The sequence below is a fragment of the Apteryx rowi genome, unplaced genomic scaffold (genome assembly GCF_003343035.1).
Source record: "Apteryx rowi isolate R43461 unplaced genomic scaffold, aptRow1 scaffold_261, whole genome shotgun sequence".
Lineage (NCBI taxonomy): Eukaryota > Metazoa > Chordata > Aves > Apterygiformes > Apterygidae > Apteryx > Apteryx rowi.
Genome location: NW_020448986.1, coordinates 267,785 through 285,038, shown reverse-complemented (window position 1 = coordinate 285,038; position 17,254 = coordinate 267,785). Strand labels below are relative to the sequence as shown.

The 17,254-nt window shown below is 38.7% G+C and overlaps 1 protein-coding gene across 1 annotated transcript in view; it reads right to left on the bottom strand.

Annotated features, from left to right (window-relative positions):
* Positions 1-16,647, bottom strand: part of CCDC146 (coiled-coil domain containing 146) — a 91,137-nt gene extending 74,490 nt beyond the window's left edge. The window contains exons 1-2 of the mRNA XM_026067738.1: positions 15,176-16,647; positions 8,397-8,560 (exon numbers count right to left, since the gene is read on the bottom strand). Of these exons, the coding sequence (XP_025923523.1) occupies positions 8,397-8,560; positions 15,176-15,287 (276 nt within the window). The 5' untranslated portion in view covers positions 15,288-16,647. The remainder of the gene's footprint in view (positions 1-8,396; positions 8,561-15,175) is intronic.
* Positions 16,648-17,254: the final 607 nt, after the last annotated feature.

Below are 17,254 nucleotides of genomic sequence, written 5' to 3'. Positions count from 1 at the left end.
AGAGAAGTAGGATCTACTCTGAGAAACAGAAATTCTCATCTCTCTACTTGGACAGACTATAAATGTCCCTCTGCAGCTCAGTCTCTAAGAGCTAATCAAAGATAAAGGATTCTTCCTTCCACAGTTCTTTAAAGCTTGTTCATTAAGTAGTATTTGGACAGAAATTTTAAGAGTAAGTAAACTAGAAATAATTCACATTTTTAACATTTAAGGTAACCAGATCTGTAGAACAGATGATTCTCCATCACAGGACATTTTTATTCTACGATTAAATTCTCATGTAAACAAACATTAACTGATGAAAGGTTTCTGGCCTGCATTATGCACAGAAACAAAATGATTGCAATAGTCATATAAGTCCCAAACACACGTTCAGTTAACGTTGCTCTGGCTTCCTCACCACACAGCTATGCCAGTAAAAACAATGGATGCCAAGGACAGACAGACTCACAGTTTCAGCACAGTTTGTCCTGTTTTGGAATATCAGCTCTTGGATGCATATTTCAGGTGAGAAAAGGGGAAGAGGGAGATAGCTTGGGAACATAAGACAGTAACTTGCTTGTCTTTTGAAGTCTTGTGAGTCTTGGAAATCCATAAGGAAAGATCCAAATGCAAGAAGGTACTGCAATTAAAGGCTATTCCTTCTCCGGGCCGCACAGCTTTAGGGAGCTGGGCTTCCTCTGCGTCCCCACACCAAACCTGCGCTTGACTCTATGATGGCAGAGGAGAAGCACCACATCAGAAACGGTAGCTGCTTTCAAATGAGCTTTTTAGAAATTAACAGAAACACTGCCTGCTTTGGGGTCATCTGCATAGATTCAACAGCTTCCTGCCTTTGTCTACTCACAGTCTCACCTGCTAGCGGGAAAAACAATCTCTCAGTACAAAGTCTATTACACTGGCTCTGTTCCCACCCAGCCCCGAGGCAATTTTGCATCTGTAAATTCTCCCCACTGCTTTACACCTTTTAATAGGAGCTGTCACCAGTCAGAACAAGCAACTTTTCTATCACAACCACTAATCAGAGTTTAATCTTCACTATTCAAATATTGGGTGACTTGCTGAAAGCTGCTACAATAAAACACAGACTCGCTTACAGGCACATTGTTGTCCCTAGCTGACTCCTCAAGCGACCATGTCAACAAAGTAAAAAAAAAATTTTTAATTTAATTAGCAGTTAGATTCCTCTGGGTGCCTGTGGAGGCAACATCTGTCTCCTATCTGTGCCAACATATTTATATAGCTTTCTTGTTGTGCCAGGAGACTTTAAAGCATGTAACATGCGGAGTGTGCCAGGATCAGCTTCAGTTTGAAAATGTCATTTACATCCAACAGCTGGGTTAAAATTTTTACAGCTTTGATAGAGCATATACACATCTTCAGAGTACTGAAACACATTCACTGTTATGGTTACCATGCAAGAAGACACTGATGATTGTATTTGATAAGACTAGTAAGCACAGTACAGTACGTGTAGCTAACAGAGATTATTTTAAATTTTCAGATGTTTAAATTTGTCCTCTTATATTAAAAAAACCCCATTTCTTAGTCTACCAAGTTAGCTTTTCTATAAAATTTTCCTTTGAAGAGTTATATAAACATTTTCTTAAATAAAGGAAAGTTGGTTACACCTATCACTTAATCTAAGTAAGGAGAGAATTAAAAAACAGTTTGTTAGCAAAAAAAATCATAAAAGTCTATATCTTCTAGAGTGGCATGTCAAAATGCCATCTGAGAAATAAATAAAATACTGATTCTTAGCATTTATATTTGAAAGATGTAGCCAAACCTGAAGTGACTTTCTCTTCTTTCCTGCAGCATAGAAGCTTAAGAAAAAAAGGGAAAAATGAAAAGTAATTGCCTTTTCCCCCTTACACCCCATTCAAACCCTGCACAGATGCATCATTCCCTGATTTTAAAGCGCTTCCAGCTAACAGACCTACATGAATCAGCTTCAGAGCAGGAGAAGTAAAATTTGCTTGAGAGGTCTTTGTCACTATATTGTTCTTCTTTAATAAGCCCATCTCATCTATCATTTTGAGCTAGAAAAGAGTAATCCCACTGAGACTTTGCTCTATGTTTCTACTAAAACCAGGATTGTGGTTAACATTTTTATTAGCAGTTCACTGTTTTTGGCCATCGACTAAGAGGTTCACTAATCTCAGAAAGATCACAAGATTCAAAATAGTGATGAAAAATATTCTTTAGTCACCAGCCTACTGAGGGTGTTGTGAGATGTTCTTTCTGCTTCCTCCTGGGTGGTCAAAGTAGGATGCTCGGACATTGACAAAAATGTCAGCAACAGTGACAATTTCAATCAAAAAAAGTGGCACAAATGAAAGATTTGGTGCTGGCTTCAAACAGGGTGCACAGTGCATGTTAACTTCGTAGGGTATGAAGTACACCAGTCTGTAGTAAATGGTTCAGAGAAGTTGCTCAACAGAGTTCATTCTTCTCCAGGTTCAGATTTAGCACCTAAATGGGCAATGTTTGTTAGCAGAAGGGTATTACCATGGTACCTACCAAACAAGGTATCAGCTCACTGAAACTGGCAGATAGTAAAGCACCTTTTCCTCAGAAGTAAGGTATTTTATTGGAACAAAAAGCTCCCTAGTAGTGCCCACCTGAGACAGAGAGACATACAAGATAAAAGTTGTTGAATGTTTTTCTCAGTATTGGTTTGGAAATAGATGTATACATTTGAGAGAAGCAACAACTGTCTTTCTAACCCAAGAACATATCCACAGAAAGAAGAGAAAGAAAAAGCACCACACAGAAAAGCTCAGAGATGTCATTCTTGAATAAAGTCTAGCAAGAACTGCTGGCCTATCATTAACTGAAAAAGACCTGGAATTGGGGAAGGCTACCCTCCTAATATTTGATTTCTCCTCTTTTTTTGGAAAAGCAGGAGTTTGTACATAATTTATAAATGACCAGGATTTACTCAACAGAATATGTATTTATATAAAAAAGATACTTGGCTCCATAATTAATTTCTCATCCTAACTGAAAGAACCTGAAGAATCCTAAATTTTGGATAGTCAATTGAATCAAAAAGATGAACTAGTAGGTTTTGTGAGCAATTCATCAACTTTATCAAATCTTTGAAATCTTGCAAAGATATAGTGGATGGAAAACTGTTCCTGGAGCATGGTTGTTGATGACTCACTCTCAGATTGGAAAGATATTTGAGTAGGGCTCTTTTTAGTGTCTGGGATCATGCTATCCTTTTAATTGCAATTTGGGTAACAGAAAGATTAAGCAGCAGAAAAGCATTTGAGGAATATAAATAGATTACAAACTGAACATCTACAGTATTGTTATGACAACCGATCTATTTTTCATTTGTTTATGTTCCCATTAAAGGAGAAAGACTAGATCAGATGGAGGGAAGGAAAGAACAACTTGAGTATTCACAGGGAAAAAAACACTACTGCAGTGCAGGGAAGGGCAAATGGAATTAGAGTGGGCAGGAGGTGATTTGTTCACCAGCCTTTTTTTTATTTTCATTCTGCCTAATCTAGTCATCTTGAGCATTTAATCTAGTTTCATGTCATGTTCTGTATTTTTTTTCAGATGGCAATTTCAGTATTTTCAGTGATGTTTTAGCAGTAATATTAGTGTTGCAGTAAGGATGATCTAAAGATAAAGGCAGAAAGTTGTACAGAAATAAGTAAAATCTTTTATCATACCACCTATTGGAAAAAAACAAATTTGCATGCAAAGGACAAGTATATATTAGACCATTTTGCTGTAGCAAGTTGCTAGTAGAATATTCATTTTATATAATTATTGATATCTCTTAACGTTTAGATAATGCACATCTAATAAAATTCAATATAATTTGTTTTACAGGGTTTTTTTAGAATCAAATTGCATATACATGGTCTAGAAGGCACAAGAAGGCATGGTCTAGAATTCAAAATGACAGCAACATAGACTATTGTATCTTAATATAGCATTTACCCAAGTAATATATTTATTTCATCATAACAGATACCAGACTATGCAGTTTTTTTATTAAAAGTAATTAACATCATCCACATTGATTTATTTCTCATCACTCACACTTGAAGAAAATAGGATGTCAGGAAAGATTCATTAGACAAGAAATTCAGTTAGAAGTGTTAGAGCAAGGATCTTTATTTCATAACAACAAAGGCTACAAGAGGTGGAAAGTTCATTTTGTGAATGTATGATAGTTCTCTAATCAATAGCAGTGGAAGCTCTGAGTTAGGTTGATGTCATCTTGGTAATAAATAAAAACACTTTCTGAAAAGAAGCAAGTCACTATGGACTGAGTGGCTGTTGTTCAAACATCCATCCCCTTTTTAACATTTTTACCAACCCCAACAAGGCTGAACAATGTTACCATGTGTTATTAAAAATGAAGAAGAGACTTTTTCAACTATCTACTATTTTGCTATTTACCTGAGATAATCAAGACTGGTTTGAATGGAAGGTTTACTGCCAGGAGGACTATATCTAGTCTCAGATAAATCTTAAAATACTAAAAGGTGTCCCTTCCAGTAAGTATTTGCTACTATAAATGACTAGCCAGTAAACCAGAGACAATATGATTCTGTTTCAGTGGAAAATTCTTGAAAGCTATTCCAGGAGGCTGAAACCAGTAGCAACGCAGCAACCTCTATGGTGACCTAAGTCATATATTCATTTCTGATTTGTGTATAAAGTTCAACAAAGAAAAACAAAGTTGTGTCAGTGGAAGAGCAGAAATGTGAATAGGGGATGAAATGCCCAATTGACTCATAAAGCACAAGTACTAACTGTTAAAAATTATAGTAAGAATAAATGAGTCAACTAGTTCCCTTAAAAAAAAAAAATTAATGACAAATGATAGAAAGCTCATTATGAAATCTTATGCAAATTACTTACTTTGGTTTTCTACTGCAAGTATTTTTCCAAGTTGGGAACAATTTTTAATACCAAGATTACCCTATATTTCCCATTAATGGCTTATGATGTTATCAGAGTTAAGCAAGTTGGCCTTAAACTGTATATGCAGAATAACCTCCTTGGAAAGATTTGGGAGGGGGGAAGAGAGGGGAAAAAAAATAAGCCAAATGACCTGGCCATTTTCTAGAACGAGGCTAGAAAATGTTTTCCCCATGATTAAAAAGAACGAAAACAAAACAGAAAAGTAGAATGTCTTTTAGACTGTTATATCATTTAGTTGTTGGTTTTTTTTTCAAGCTTCTTGTTGACATACCAAAAATTCCACCACAACTGAAAGTCAATAGAAAAAGTATGCAAGTACCTGGTGGGGGGAACTCCCCAAAATGTAGTTTCTATACTTCCAGGACTTTCAGTAGATTGGAGGATTTCTGTAAGGTGAAACCTTGGGAGTTTACGTGCTGTGGACTTTTGCAGCTGCCCTGGACTAAGGGGAAGGGGTTTCTTTTGTGACTACAATACTGGAAGCTGTTGGCGTACCATATACGGGCACCCAATGAAAAGTGAGAAGCTCTCTCCCTCCTGTATACCTCACTTGAAAGCACAAGAGAGGTTGAAGGTGTTGCTTCATGCTATGTTGAATATGATCTAACTGCAGGATAGGAAAGGGGCAGTCCTATTTTCATCTTATGTCCAAGGCAGAGAGAGAGCTGGACTGCCAAACTGATTTAGCAGATCTAAGCTGGAGAGAGTCCAGGGGAAAGCAACTAAAATAGTAAGAACTTTAAGAAAACATGAAGTATGAAGAAAGTTTGAAGTACTTGGGTCTACATCAGATATAAGAGATATACATATTTATTACAAAGAGGGCAGGGATTAACTGCTCTCCATTGCCACCGTGGGAAAGGCAAGAAGAAAGCAGCATAATTCACTACAAAGGAAATTTAAACTGGGCTTTAGAAAAAACTTTTTAACTCTAATGATCATGAAATGTTGGAAAAGGATATGTGAAAGTGGTTGTAGAATCTCCATCAGTGGAGATTTTAATGAACAAGTTAGACAAATATCTGCAGAGAATCTACTTCAGCATGAAGTTTTGAATTAGATGATCTCTTGAGGTCTCTTCCAGTGTTACATCTTCATAATTTCATAAAGAGATGATGGAACAAATGCAAACTGTATAATGCCAGTGTTCTATAAAACAATCAGGTCTGACCATACCAATTGAGCACCTGACATTTTTTCCCTAAGTTTCTCTCTATCCCCTGCAAACTAGGAAAATAAACCCTCTGACTCTAAAGGATGTGGAGGAAACATATACCTCTTTCTCTGGCATCTGAAATAATTTGCAGCAGGTAAGGCTACAGATTGAAGAATGAAAAGAACAAGTATCTGCTTATTCACTGATGATTGTCAAATCTGGTGCACCAAGTGAGCCGGGTTCCATGCAAAAAACTGTGCATGACCATGTAATTTAACAGACCGCTTGTTAAGATTGCCCAAAGCAATGTGAAATCTGGAATTTTCTAACTTTTGAGTCCAAAGTTTGCAAATTCAAAAAGATTTTTTTCCATGTAACAGGTGTTACAAAATAGGGGGGTTTGTATATGTACATGAAATGTGGTTTTGTAGGCTAAATGGGGTGGCTTTTTTGTTTTTTTTTTTTAGAATTCAATTATTTAAAGTAAAAACCTCCCTGGCTGAGTACACCAGCATAGTCCATCATTTGTGCCAGCTGCACATCCAGCCTAAGTAGCCTCCTGATGCGGCCTAAGAGAGTCACCCAAGGAAGATCATAACAAGGTCCTGCCAGGTGTTTTCTACTGATAAAACGAACAAAGTGATGTGGCTTAATTTTTAAATTGCTGGTACAGCAGATGGCAACATATGTGTCTGCTGGAATTGGGGTGGACCACAAACGATATCCCTCTTTTAATGAATACTGCCTACATTAGCAAATACATTGCTCTAGTATTTATACATCACAACAAACCTTCTTTCAACAACAGTGTTTTGCAAAATGACAACCTCCGGCATTCTTTTTCATATAAAAACAACCAAGCTCTTAAGAAAAGTACTATGAAACATAACATGAACACGATAATTCCATAGTATGGAATCTATTGTGTAGAATCCCATTGAGGTTCTACCCAAATTGTTTTAAAATATAAAATGATGATTTTTCTGTATTTACGTCTCTTGGATAAAAAATTTAATATTATATGTGAATATTTAATATTTGAATCTTAACATTTGTGCAACTTTGTGAAAATGAAAAGACAGATTAGGTTTCTAGTTAATTCCAACTGAAGAGAGTCCTTTTTCAATTCTATATTTTACCAAACTTTTCTTTATTATTCTATTTAAAAAAATACCATCATTAGGACCTGATTTTAAGTAAATGCATACATTTTTACCTTCCATAGGAATTACATTCTTATATAAAGCATTATGTTTTGGAATCAAGTTGATCATAAACTAATGCAAACTGGAACAGCTGATGAAACTACTGTTTCATCTGTAACTTTTCCTTTACTTCTCCCAACTCCCTTCATTGAACTTTGCTACAGTTTAGTTTTATCTTAATTAAAATGGATCCATATGAACTAGTTAGGCAAACTCACTTTCTTGAAATGCACAAATGATGCTTTGCAGTGCATGAGATGCAAATGATGCTGTCTGGTTTTACTACTTCCAACAGAGATCAAATACTAAGATTAAGCGATTTCTCTGAATTGAATTAGGCATTTGGAAAAGCTGCACATACTATATTACTCTGTATTTCTTCTGATTGTTTAAGGTTCTTTTTACTAATGTGTGCTGTTTGCAACATGAAGATTCTATACTGCTTTAGTGAATGCAGATGATACTGTAATTTTACTGTGGTAAATAAAATAAGATGTAAAAAAAGCAAAACCCCCAAACCTCTCACAATTTTTAGTCCAAGATATACTTATTAACAAGTTAAACCTCCATCAAATCATTACACTGTTTACTGCTGTATTAATATTTTAAATTCTGAAAGAGTTTTGTTATTCCAAAAGTTTCCTTAATTCAGAAAATTCTGCAAAAGAAACTAGTTTCCAAAAGATCTCTTCAATGATTAGTGCTTCAGAAGCCATTTAGCTTGGATTTTTCCTGCAGCTATTCAGCCTTTCTAAAAACTATCACGCAATTGCCTCTACAGCTAGAATACTACAAAAACAAGATTCCTCTATTCTCACTCCCTCAAGGCCATGTTCTCCGAAGGAAATAACATGGATATCTCTTAAGCACATCATCCCCAGCAAGATATATATGCCCTGTGCATGCTTTTGCTTCACAAAACATTCTTATCACCTAAGAATTAGAGAGGGAAAAAAAGGATGCTATAGATAGCATATGGCAACAACCTTCAATTATTAACAATGAAATATATATTTCACATTAATTGATTTTGACACAATATGCAGTGCTAAAGACAGAGAAAGGCTACATGGTACCTCGTCTAAACACTGAAATGCAGGACTTGCTGTTATATCAATGGATCCTTCATCGTGAGTATAAACTGTTGGAGCCAGAGCAGAGAGAGGTTCCTCCTTTTCAACTTCCAATTCTGTGTCACTGGAAGAGCTTTCTTCACCAGCTTGACTCATTTTCTGAAATTCTAGGAAGTAACAAAGATACCAAAATTCCGTTAATCAGATCCTGGGATATATATGACTATTCAAGATAAATTATGTGGTGAAGAGAAATAAAACATTAACATGCGAGACCCATATTCAAGCAACAGAAGTTACAGTGTGAGCAAGATAGATTATAACTTCATGACAGACTTATAAGAGGCTATACTATCATTCTATTGTTGCATGAATATTATAAAAATCCTCTAATACTCGGTTATGTTATCATTTTGTAAATGTTAGAGAATGTTGAACACAATATTTCTTAAAGAACAGGCATTGAATTATAGAAGGATTTAGGCTAGAAGAGACCTCTGGAGTCATCTAATTCAGTCTACACAGAGCAGGGCTAACTTCGAAGCTAGATCAAGTTTGTCAGGGCTTTGAGCAGCTAAGTTTTAAAAATCTATCAGTCATCAGACTTCTCTGAGGTGTGTGAAAATGGGGAAGTGGGATGGGGAAAAGGGAGGTGGAATACAAGGGGACACAAAGCTCCTGGCATCCTGATAAGACACGGCAATGCCAAACAGGTCAGTAATTGTCATTATATCAAAGAGCTGATTAATAGCTGCCAAAAACATCTTCTGGCACAACAATATCTTTAGAGCTTTGTATATTCAAATGCATTTTAAATGTTAAATTTAAATGTTAAAAATGCATTTTACATGATGGCAGCACAAAACAAGAGGCAAACATTTCAGGAGATGTAAGAGATATGGAATGATTGAAGAGAACATGCAAGAAAGGCACGGAGCATTTTACAGAGGGAAGAGAGGGGAAGAATGACTTGTGCAGCACACAGAAATTTTGCCACAACATAATAAGATTGTGAGGCCATAGTGTATTTGTAGAGTAAAATACATAGAGAGGAAACTGCAGGGAGGACATACATGGAAGGATTCAAGAAGTCCTTCATAAATTCACTAAAGTTGACCTTAAATGCAATGAATGGGCAACTTCCCTAAGGATCACAGTGTTTTAGCTCAAGATTTTAGGAGGAAGATTACTAACTTCTGCAAGTGTACACCTGGCAGCAGCAGATCTTTCTGGAGTAATCACTAGGCAGAGAACTTTGTATTCTGCTATAGTGCAAAGTCACCATAAAACCTGTATCAGTTGCCAAAGATATAGAACTCCCATCAAATTAGCTAGTCTTGATGTCTTTTCAGCCTTTCACATAGTATATGGGAGACTTTTCTCTTTTAAAATGCAACTCTTAATTTTGACTCCCCTTTGTTCACAACAAAATCGGTAGTAAAATAGAGAACACATCAGAATATTTCAGATAGCATACGTCAGATTTCTCCTATGAAACAACCAGGGTTACTTCATACTTCAAAGCCATAAGGGTGACAATTAAGAAAAATATAATTTATTTTTCCAATTACGGTGGGGAAAATGGATGTAAAAAGGTTATATTTTGTGTATCCGCCTTTTGAAGAGTCACTGTTGTCTGTGAAGGTAGTGAAACTTAGACTGGTAAGCTTACGACTTTCTTCAGTGCTGTTTGGAATTCCTTCAAGAACATTTTGACTTTTAGAGAGATTTCAGCAGCTGTATTTGCTTATGGAAAAAAAAGCAATTTCATGATCTCTCCTGGAAGAGTCAAAACATTGTGAAACAACTGTAAACAGCATAGAGGCCAAGAAATAAACTCTGAAATACTGTACATAAACATGTATACACATTTATAAATAGAATTATTTTTCATCTATAAAGAGCTGCTGAACGTTTTGGAATATGTATTTCATGTTCACGGCTGCCGCTGTTTTGCTTGTGCCTCTAAACATATCGGAGGAATTTAGAAGGAGGAAAAAGCACAGTGGAAGAAGTTCTAAGCAGAACAGTGCCAAAAACTGAGAAGTTCATGGGTGTAGGCGTTTCTGTTGATACTTGTGTGTGAAACATGCAGTTGACACCAGTCAAAAAAATACCTGAGCTACAATTCTCTGCAGTACAATCATACAAAAGAATCCTCCTCTAAGACTCCAAAGTGCTGGGCATAAACCAAACAAAAGCAACCCTCTGAATCTGAACAGCTTATATTAGAACGGTAAGAGAAGAGACAGACAGTGACAAGTGAGATGGAGGAAAAGCGTGAGAAGCCGTAACTTGTGTGGTAAGCACCGGTCTCCACTCCTGCCGGGGAAGGAAGGGAACAGAGTTGCCGTTTCAAAATATTAACAAGTGGTACTATGGCAAGAGATATGTACCAGATGTGACACTAAGCTTAACAATCTTCAGTTACCTACTATATAATTAAAGACCAGCTTATAAGAAATTAGATATATAAAGGTCAAAAAGCAAAAGGGAAAAATTGTATTTTTTTGCTGTATCTGGTAAATAAACAGTCTAATTCAGATAGAAATGAAATTATTTCTACATTTACATAATAGTTCAACAAATATGGATGTTTTCAAACTGTAGAGCTGCAAAAAAAAAAAACCCCAAGGCCTTGCTCTGACCCAGAACTGCAGAGAGAGGGAAGTACAAGTCAGCTTTGGAAGCCAAGTCAAACCAGGTGGCGAACCACCGTGTGAAACAGCTTCAGGACAGCCATAAAGCCTGAGCTCAGGCTCCTGAGACTACCTCCACCATCCTTCCTTGAGCGCCTCTCTAGCAAACAGCAGTGTTAATACACAAGCCAGCGCAGAATCCAGCTAGCTCATTCTCAGCTGCACTGGCTCTTTCCAGACTGAGAATTGCAAAAAATAGTAAAATTTCATTCTGAATATGAAAAGATTCAGCTCCATGTATGAAGATCCATCATCTAGACTAATTAAGAAGATACCAGATTTATAGAAATCTCACTGGGGAAACTGTACGTTAAGGGAATTTCGTTAATGTAGACTGATGAATCCCTTTAACTTAATCCCTTCATTTATAAAATTAAATAGAAAAAGATTCAGGTTCAGAAAAGTGTCAGTAACATTTTGCTAAAATTACCAGTCACCCAGTTTTATCCTTCAAGCTCAAGTTGAATATGCTTTTTTTTTTTAAATCGAGCACAATGTAAAAAAAATCATGAAGCACATTAACTCTCTCTGTTGTTGCCACGGAGTTAAAAGCATGGACCCATTGTTAGAATAATATTATATTATTTACACTGTTATTGCTGGAGGTAAAAACTGATGGATGCTGAAGACTATATGCTAAAATAATGCCCTGTTTATTATTATATATTATTAACTTTCTTACGAATGTACATTTAAGGTAATTTATAATTTCAGTCTGATAACACCAGGCCAGATAACACCAGGCCAGCAAGTGGCCAGCCACTTAAAACAAGAAGCAGTTACTTGTGCAAGTAGTCTGATTAGCTTCGGCGCAAACACTCATGGAAGTAGCTACTTGCTAATATTAGACATAGGCTCACGACTGGATTTACAGATAATACATTCATTATACATTGACGAGTATGCCACTTTCCTTCCTGATGGAAATGATAAATTCCTTAATATATTCCCTCACTCATTCTTTGTTACCACACAAAACTGATCCGTTTCCATTAGGCCAGGTTAGTTCAATTGATGCAAACTTATCCATATCCAGCTGTTTCAGTAGCAAATGTTACATCTCACAGCTGTATATTATTTCCAGCTTTGGCCGGAGATGATGCCTTCCTTCTCCCCCAACACTGATCTGCCAGAACAGTTTTATGATTACTTTCTCGGGCAAAATCAAGTAAGGAAGCCTGAAGAATTTAAATCAATGATCTGAGCTGAACTGGCTAATTTTGCCGGAAGTTAGTTAACGTATTCCCATCTGCTCTGCTGGCAGGCAGCAGAGGCAGCACCCAGGGCAGGGAGGCAACGAACAACGTCTCAGCTGAAGTCTGCACATGGTACAGGATGTTTATCCCTATTTTCAGGCTACCTCCAGCACACAAATCTTATCCAAATAAAAACAACTCTGAAAACAAGATGACTAATTTAGCTTTTTACACTGAATTAGTTAGAAAAAAAAGTTATGTAATTTAGTTAGAACATCAGAATGGCAATATCTAGCCAGACCTAAAGCCAATCTACCTCAGCATACTTGCAGCCAAACTGGGGAGGAGTAAAAGTATACCCCAACTTCAGCAGAGTGATACTTCCCCGAACTTGTCCATTCTCCCCTGGAGCTCCTGGAAAACTTTCAGTACCCACACAATCTGGAGAAAGGGAGTTCCTCATTTTACTCCTCTCTGCATGATGTGAATAACCAGTTCTTTTGGTTTGTTTGCTTTGAATCTGGCTCCCATCAGCTTCCTTTGATGCCACCTAGTTCTTGTACTGGAAGAGCCACTGAGCAATCAAGCCCTTTCTCTGCCACCAAGTGTTTTCTAGCATTGTATCCTTGTATCCTCATTTGTCAGCCCTTTTGCTAGGCTGACAAATCCCAAGGTACCTAGCTGTTACGGGCATGAAAGCCTTTCTCTACCTTTTACTGTCCTTCTCAACCTTCTCGTTTTTTCCAGTTCTACCATATCCTCTTTTAGGAGAAGAGAAGGGGAGAGATGATTATGTCCTAATGCTTCTTTCCAAAAGATAAATTGATCCAAAGTAACATATAAGCCACCTTTTAAGTAGCAGAACTTCTGTTTTAACTAGGCAGAGCCTTGTGTTTCAGCCTGGTGGGTTGTGTCTTTAAACTACAAAGCCATGCCAACACTAAATGATAATTGAAATGACATGGTATACAGTTGGGTATTATGATATCCACATAATTCAGAACAGATTGTTTGATTAGATAGACAGTACAGCTTCATAGATAACTACTTTGGGGAAATGACACCACATTGCACAGTTATGTTGCTTAACAATTTCTATTGTAAGGTCCATTGTTTCCATCTGTTTGCAGGAAGTATTTGCTATTTGGGATGGGATCACCCTGGGCTACACGTACACTTCGGCTTTGTCTGCTGCAATTCTATTTAGATGTGGCTAAGACATGGAGGAATTGAATGTTAAGATTTGCCACTTCCCTTTTGACTTGGTTTCTGTGAGGAACTTGCTTGCCTCAGAAATTTTCTGATAGCATGACAAACAAAAAAAACCCTAAAATCCAAACCACTGTGTGTTCTGGAGACAACCTCGCTCTGCTACCTCAGAGAAGGAACCGTTACCATCACTACACACACACACACTAGAATACAGAGAGGAAAACTAAGAAAAAACAAGGTTTGCTACCCATTGAGCCCTAGACACGACTTAAGAACTTAAGAAGGCTCAAGGGAGTAGTTCCAGAAAAACATTACTGAAAAATGTTATTTACAATACAAACAAAATGAATTTAAATAATGTAATACAAATATTTCATAACAGAAACACATAAGACTTTTAAATAAAGCTCACAGAAAAATCCTGATACCAAAAATCTTGAGCTTTATGATATGAAAAACCACTAAGAAGTAACTAGCCATGTGCATGGTAAATCTTGCCCTAACTCTGGATGGTTAATTGAAAGGAAATGTTCTTGCATCTGCAGGTAGAAACATCAGCATGAACATAATTCCAGCACGAAGAACGCTCCCGCAGGGCAGCCTCTTCTTACTGAGTAGTGAAGTTGCATTATTTCTTCATTACAAGTATGGCAAATGGATGACCTTAATCCTGCCCAAGCAGACTAACTAATGTTTATATCCTTTGGGTATCTGAAGCTGTCTGATCTTGTTCTGTACTTATTTCTAACTGTCAAAGTGAAATACGTTTTCCTTCTACAGCCTCTCCTGGAGGACCATTTCTTTTAATTCCTCTTCCCTTAAGATCTCTCTTGGACTTCCCTTAGCCTAAAAGGTCCTCTTATAAAGCTGTGCCTTTAAAATCTATTTCATAAAGCAATCTAAGGTCTACTTTTTATTGCTTTTTGCATGAAATACAGAATATTCTGGTAAATTCTTTGGCTTACCACAACATTCAGGTATGTAAACATCTGGCAATGACTAAGGACTCTAAGGAGTACTGTAAATCATTAAGGACTCACTTTCACACATCCTGGTTTAACCCACCCTATTGTACAGACACAGACATCTTGAAATTGCAGATCTAAAACTAAAAGTGAAAATAAATCTCATTTTATTGTTGGACAGATGGTAAAACACACTCTGTACCAGCTGATCAACTGGCATTCGGTCAAGAGCATGAAAGTGAAACTGAATCGACTTTATAGCTAAAATATAGATGGCATAAGTAGAACATTAAAAACATGAAGCTTCATATGTGGGGAGAAAGGAAAGCTTCTTCCTAGTGATTATTCCTTTTCTGTTTTCTTCAGTATTCTTAAATGTATTTTAAAGTGTGTTTAGACCTCTAACAGCTATCATCTGGTGAAAAAAAAAAATCCATAAAATGGTGAAATATATAGGTAGCTAAGGCTTCAGCATCTTTGAATAGTTCCTCAAACCAAGATTCTCAATTACATGGAACATGCCAATATTAAGGATGATGCATAGAAGTTGATGCACAGCACTGTTTGGAGCCCAAGCTGATAAACTTCTGCTCCAAGAAGACACTGGCAAATGCCCTATCATGATGCTGCAGGAAAGCGTGGCAGTGGGGAGGCAGCGCTAAGGTTTGAGAGGGGGCAGGAGACTGTAATAAGGACACATCAGCACTAACCTCGGGAGAAATGTGTGGCAACAGTCAAGCCCCACCTGAGGAAAAAAAAAAAGGAATTCCCCGGTTTGAACAGTAGGAGGTTAAAAGAGTTATTTGTTGAACTGAGTGTCATCTAGTGGAAGCATAGTACATTGCACCACTAGTTATGGGACTGTAACTGCTTCCGTGTCAAATTACGTAACCAACAGTTAAATTCAGTATTTGGTTTCAGGGGAGAATTCTGTACTATTTTTTCCAAAAGCAACTATTTATGAAGACTTGGCAATTTTAACTTATACCCCTCCTCATGTCCCAAGATATTTCTTAATACATTTTTGTCTTTCTAGGATTCTAGCATATTGCAGACTGCCACGTTTTTGTCTTTCATTTAAGAATTTTTCAGATTGAATAACATAAACCAATGAAATAATTTAACTTGAAGAGCTTTATTGACCAATATGAATCCTTATTAGACTCTCTACAGTGAAAATTACAGAAGGACAAAAAAGCTAGGACCAGCTTCTTTCCTATTAGAGATTTAGACATCATTTTGAACTCATAAATAATCACCCCCAGACACGGTGATAATAACAGAAATGAAGTTAACGAGATGAAAAGTGCTCAACCCAAATATCATATTGCATGGCTTGAATAGTTATTTTTGGAAAAGAAAAGAAAAACAACACATGGAATGTAAAAGAGTGAACAAATCAATAAACAGTCCTAGATTTCATTATTTCTTATGTCACAATGTAGCTAAGACAATGCACCTTTCTGTGCCTGTTTCATTATTGGCTGTAAACTACTGTTAGGAAACCTACAACAGGAATTTAATCCCAGTTTCACATGATCTATGCCCAACCACACCCTTTTAAAAAAAAATATTGTATAATACTAATGTGGACTAAGAAGTCCAAAAAAGTCTTTTTAACTGAAGTCTGTAGTTCCCCACTTGTTTGTAAACCCTGTAAGGGCTGTTGTTTCCTGACACATTTGTACAGAACTAAGGAAAATACTTACCTGGCTGCCTTTGGCATGGCTAGGCTGTATGTTAACACAGGGTCTGAGGAGCAGTCACAATAAATAACGTGTTAACCAAGCTATCTTGACAGCGTGTAATTTCTGAGCTCCGCAATACTGTTTTTGAAAAATGTTTTTTCCAGCATTTCTGGCAAACTGCTTCTTCATCCTCTGACCAAGGACATTTCATCGCACGAAGCCTCGCTGTGGGCTATAGCATAGCAGACAGCAGGCTGCCACCAAGGCCCTGCCCCTTCCTCCTCCCAGCCGGGGAGCTGCGCGGGCTGACGGCCAGCTAGGCAGAACAGCCCCGCGCAGGACACGCGGGCTCTTCCACTGGGCTTAAAGCTGGGCGGCACCGAGACCAGCCCGAGGAGCACACGGAAAGACCTCGGGGGCGCTGAAGCCATTTCCTCGCGCGGGAGGTGCCCCGCAGGAGGCCCCACGAGCAGGAAGGCCGCCAGCACCCGGGGCCGCCCCGGCCTGTCCCCCCAGCCGCCTCGAACGGGGCTCAGGTGGCCCCGCGTCGCGGCCCGACCTCCCCCCCCGGCCGCTGCTGTCCCTCCAGTCCGGCAGGGCCACGCAAGGCCCCGGGGCCGGCCCGCCGTCGCGGCCCGCCGCCCCAGCCCGGCCCGGCCCGGCCCGGTCGCTACCTGCGCGGCCCCGGCCCCGGCCCCGGCCCGCCTGCGCGGAGCGGCGTCCCGCGTTCCTATGGCAACGCCGGCTCCGCTCCTCTGATCCTGCTTCAACCGCCCTCGCCTCTCGCGCTCGCTTCTCATTGGCTCTAGGACCCCTCCCGCTGCCGAATAGAAGCAGACCACGGAAAAGCTCCGCCTCCCCACATCGCTCATAGGCCGATGCGCACGGCTGCAGCCTTCCTTTTGGGGAACTTGTAGTTCCTTCCGTGCGGCGGCGAACTACGGCTCCCAGGAGCCCCCTCGGCGGGCGGGCGGGGAGCGGCGCCGGGCCACCCGCCAACGGCTGTTTACCAGCCGCGCTGGTGCCCGTCGGCGCGCTGCCGCCGCGTCACGTGTCCGGGCGGGGCGGGGCGGGGCGGGATGGCTCCCTGCCTCGCGTAGC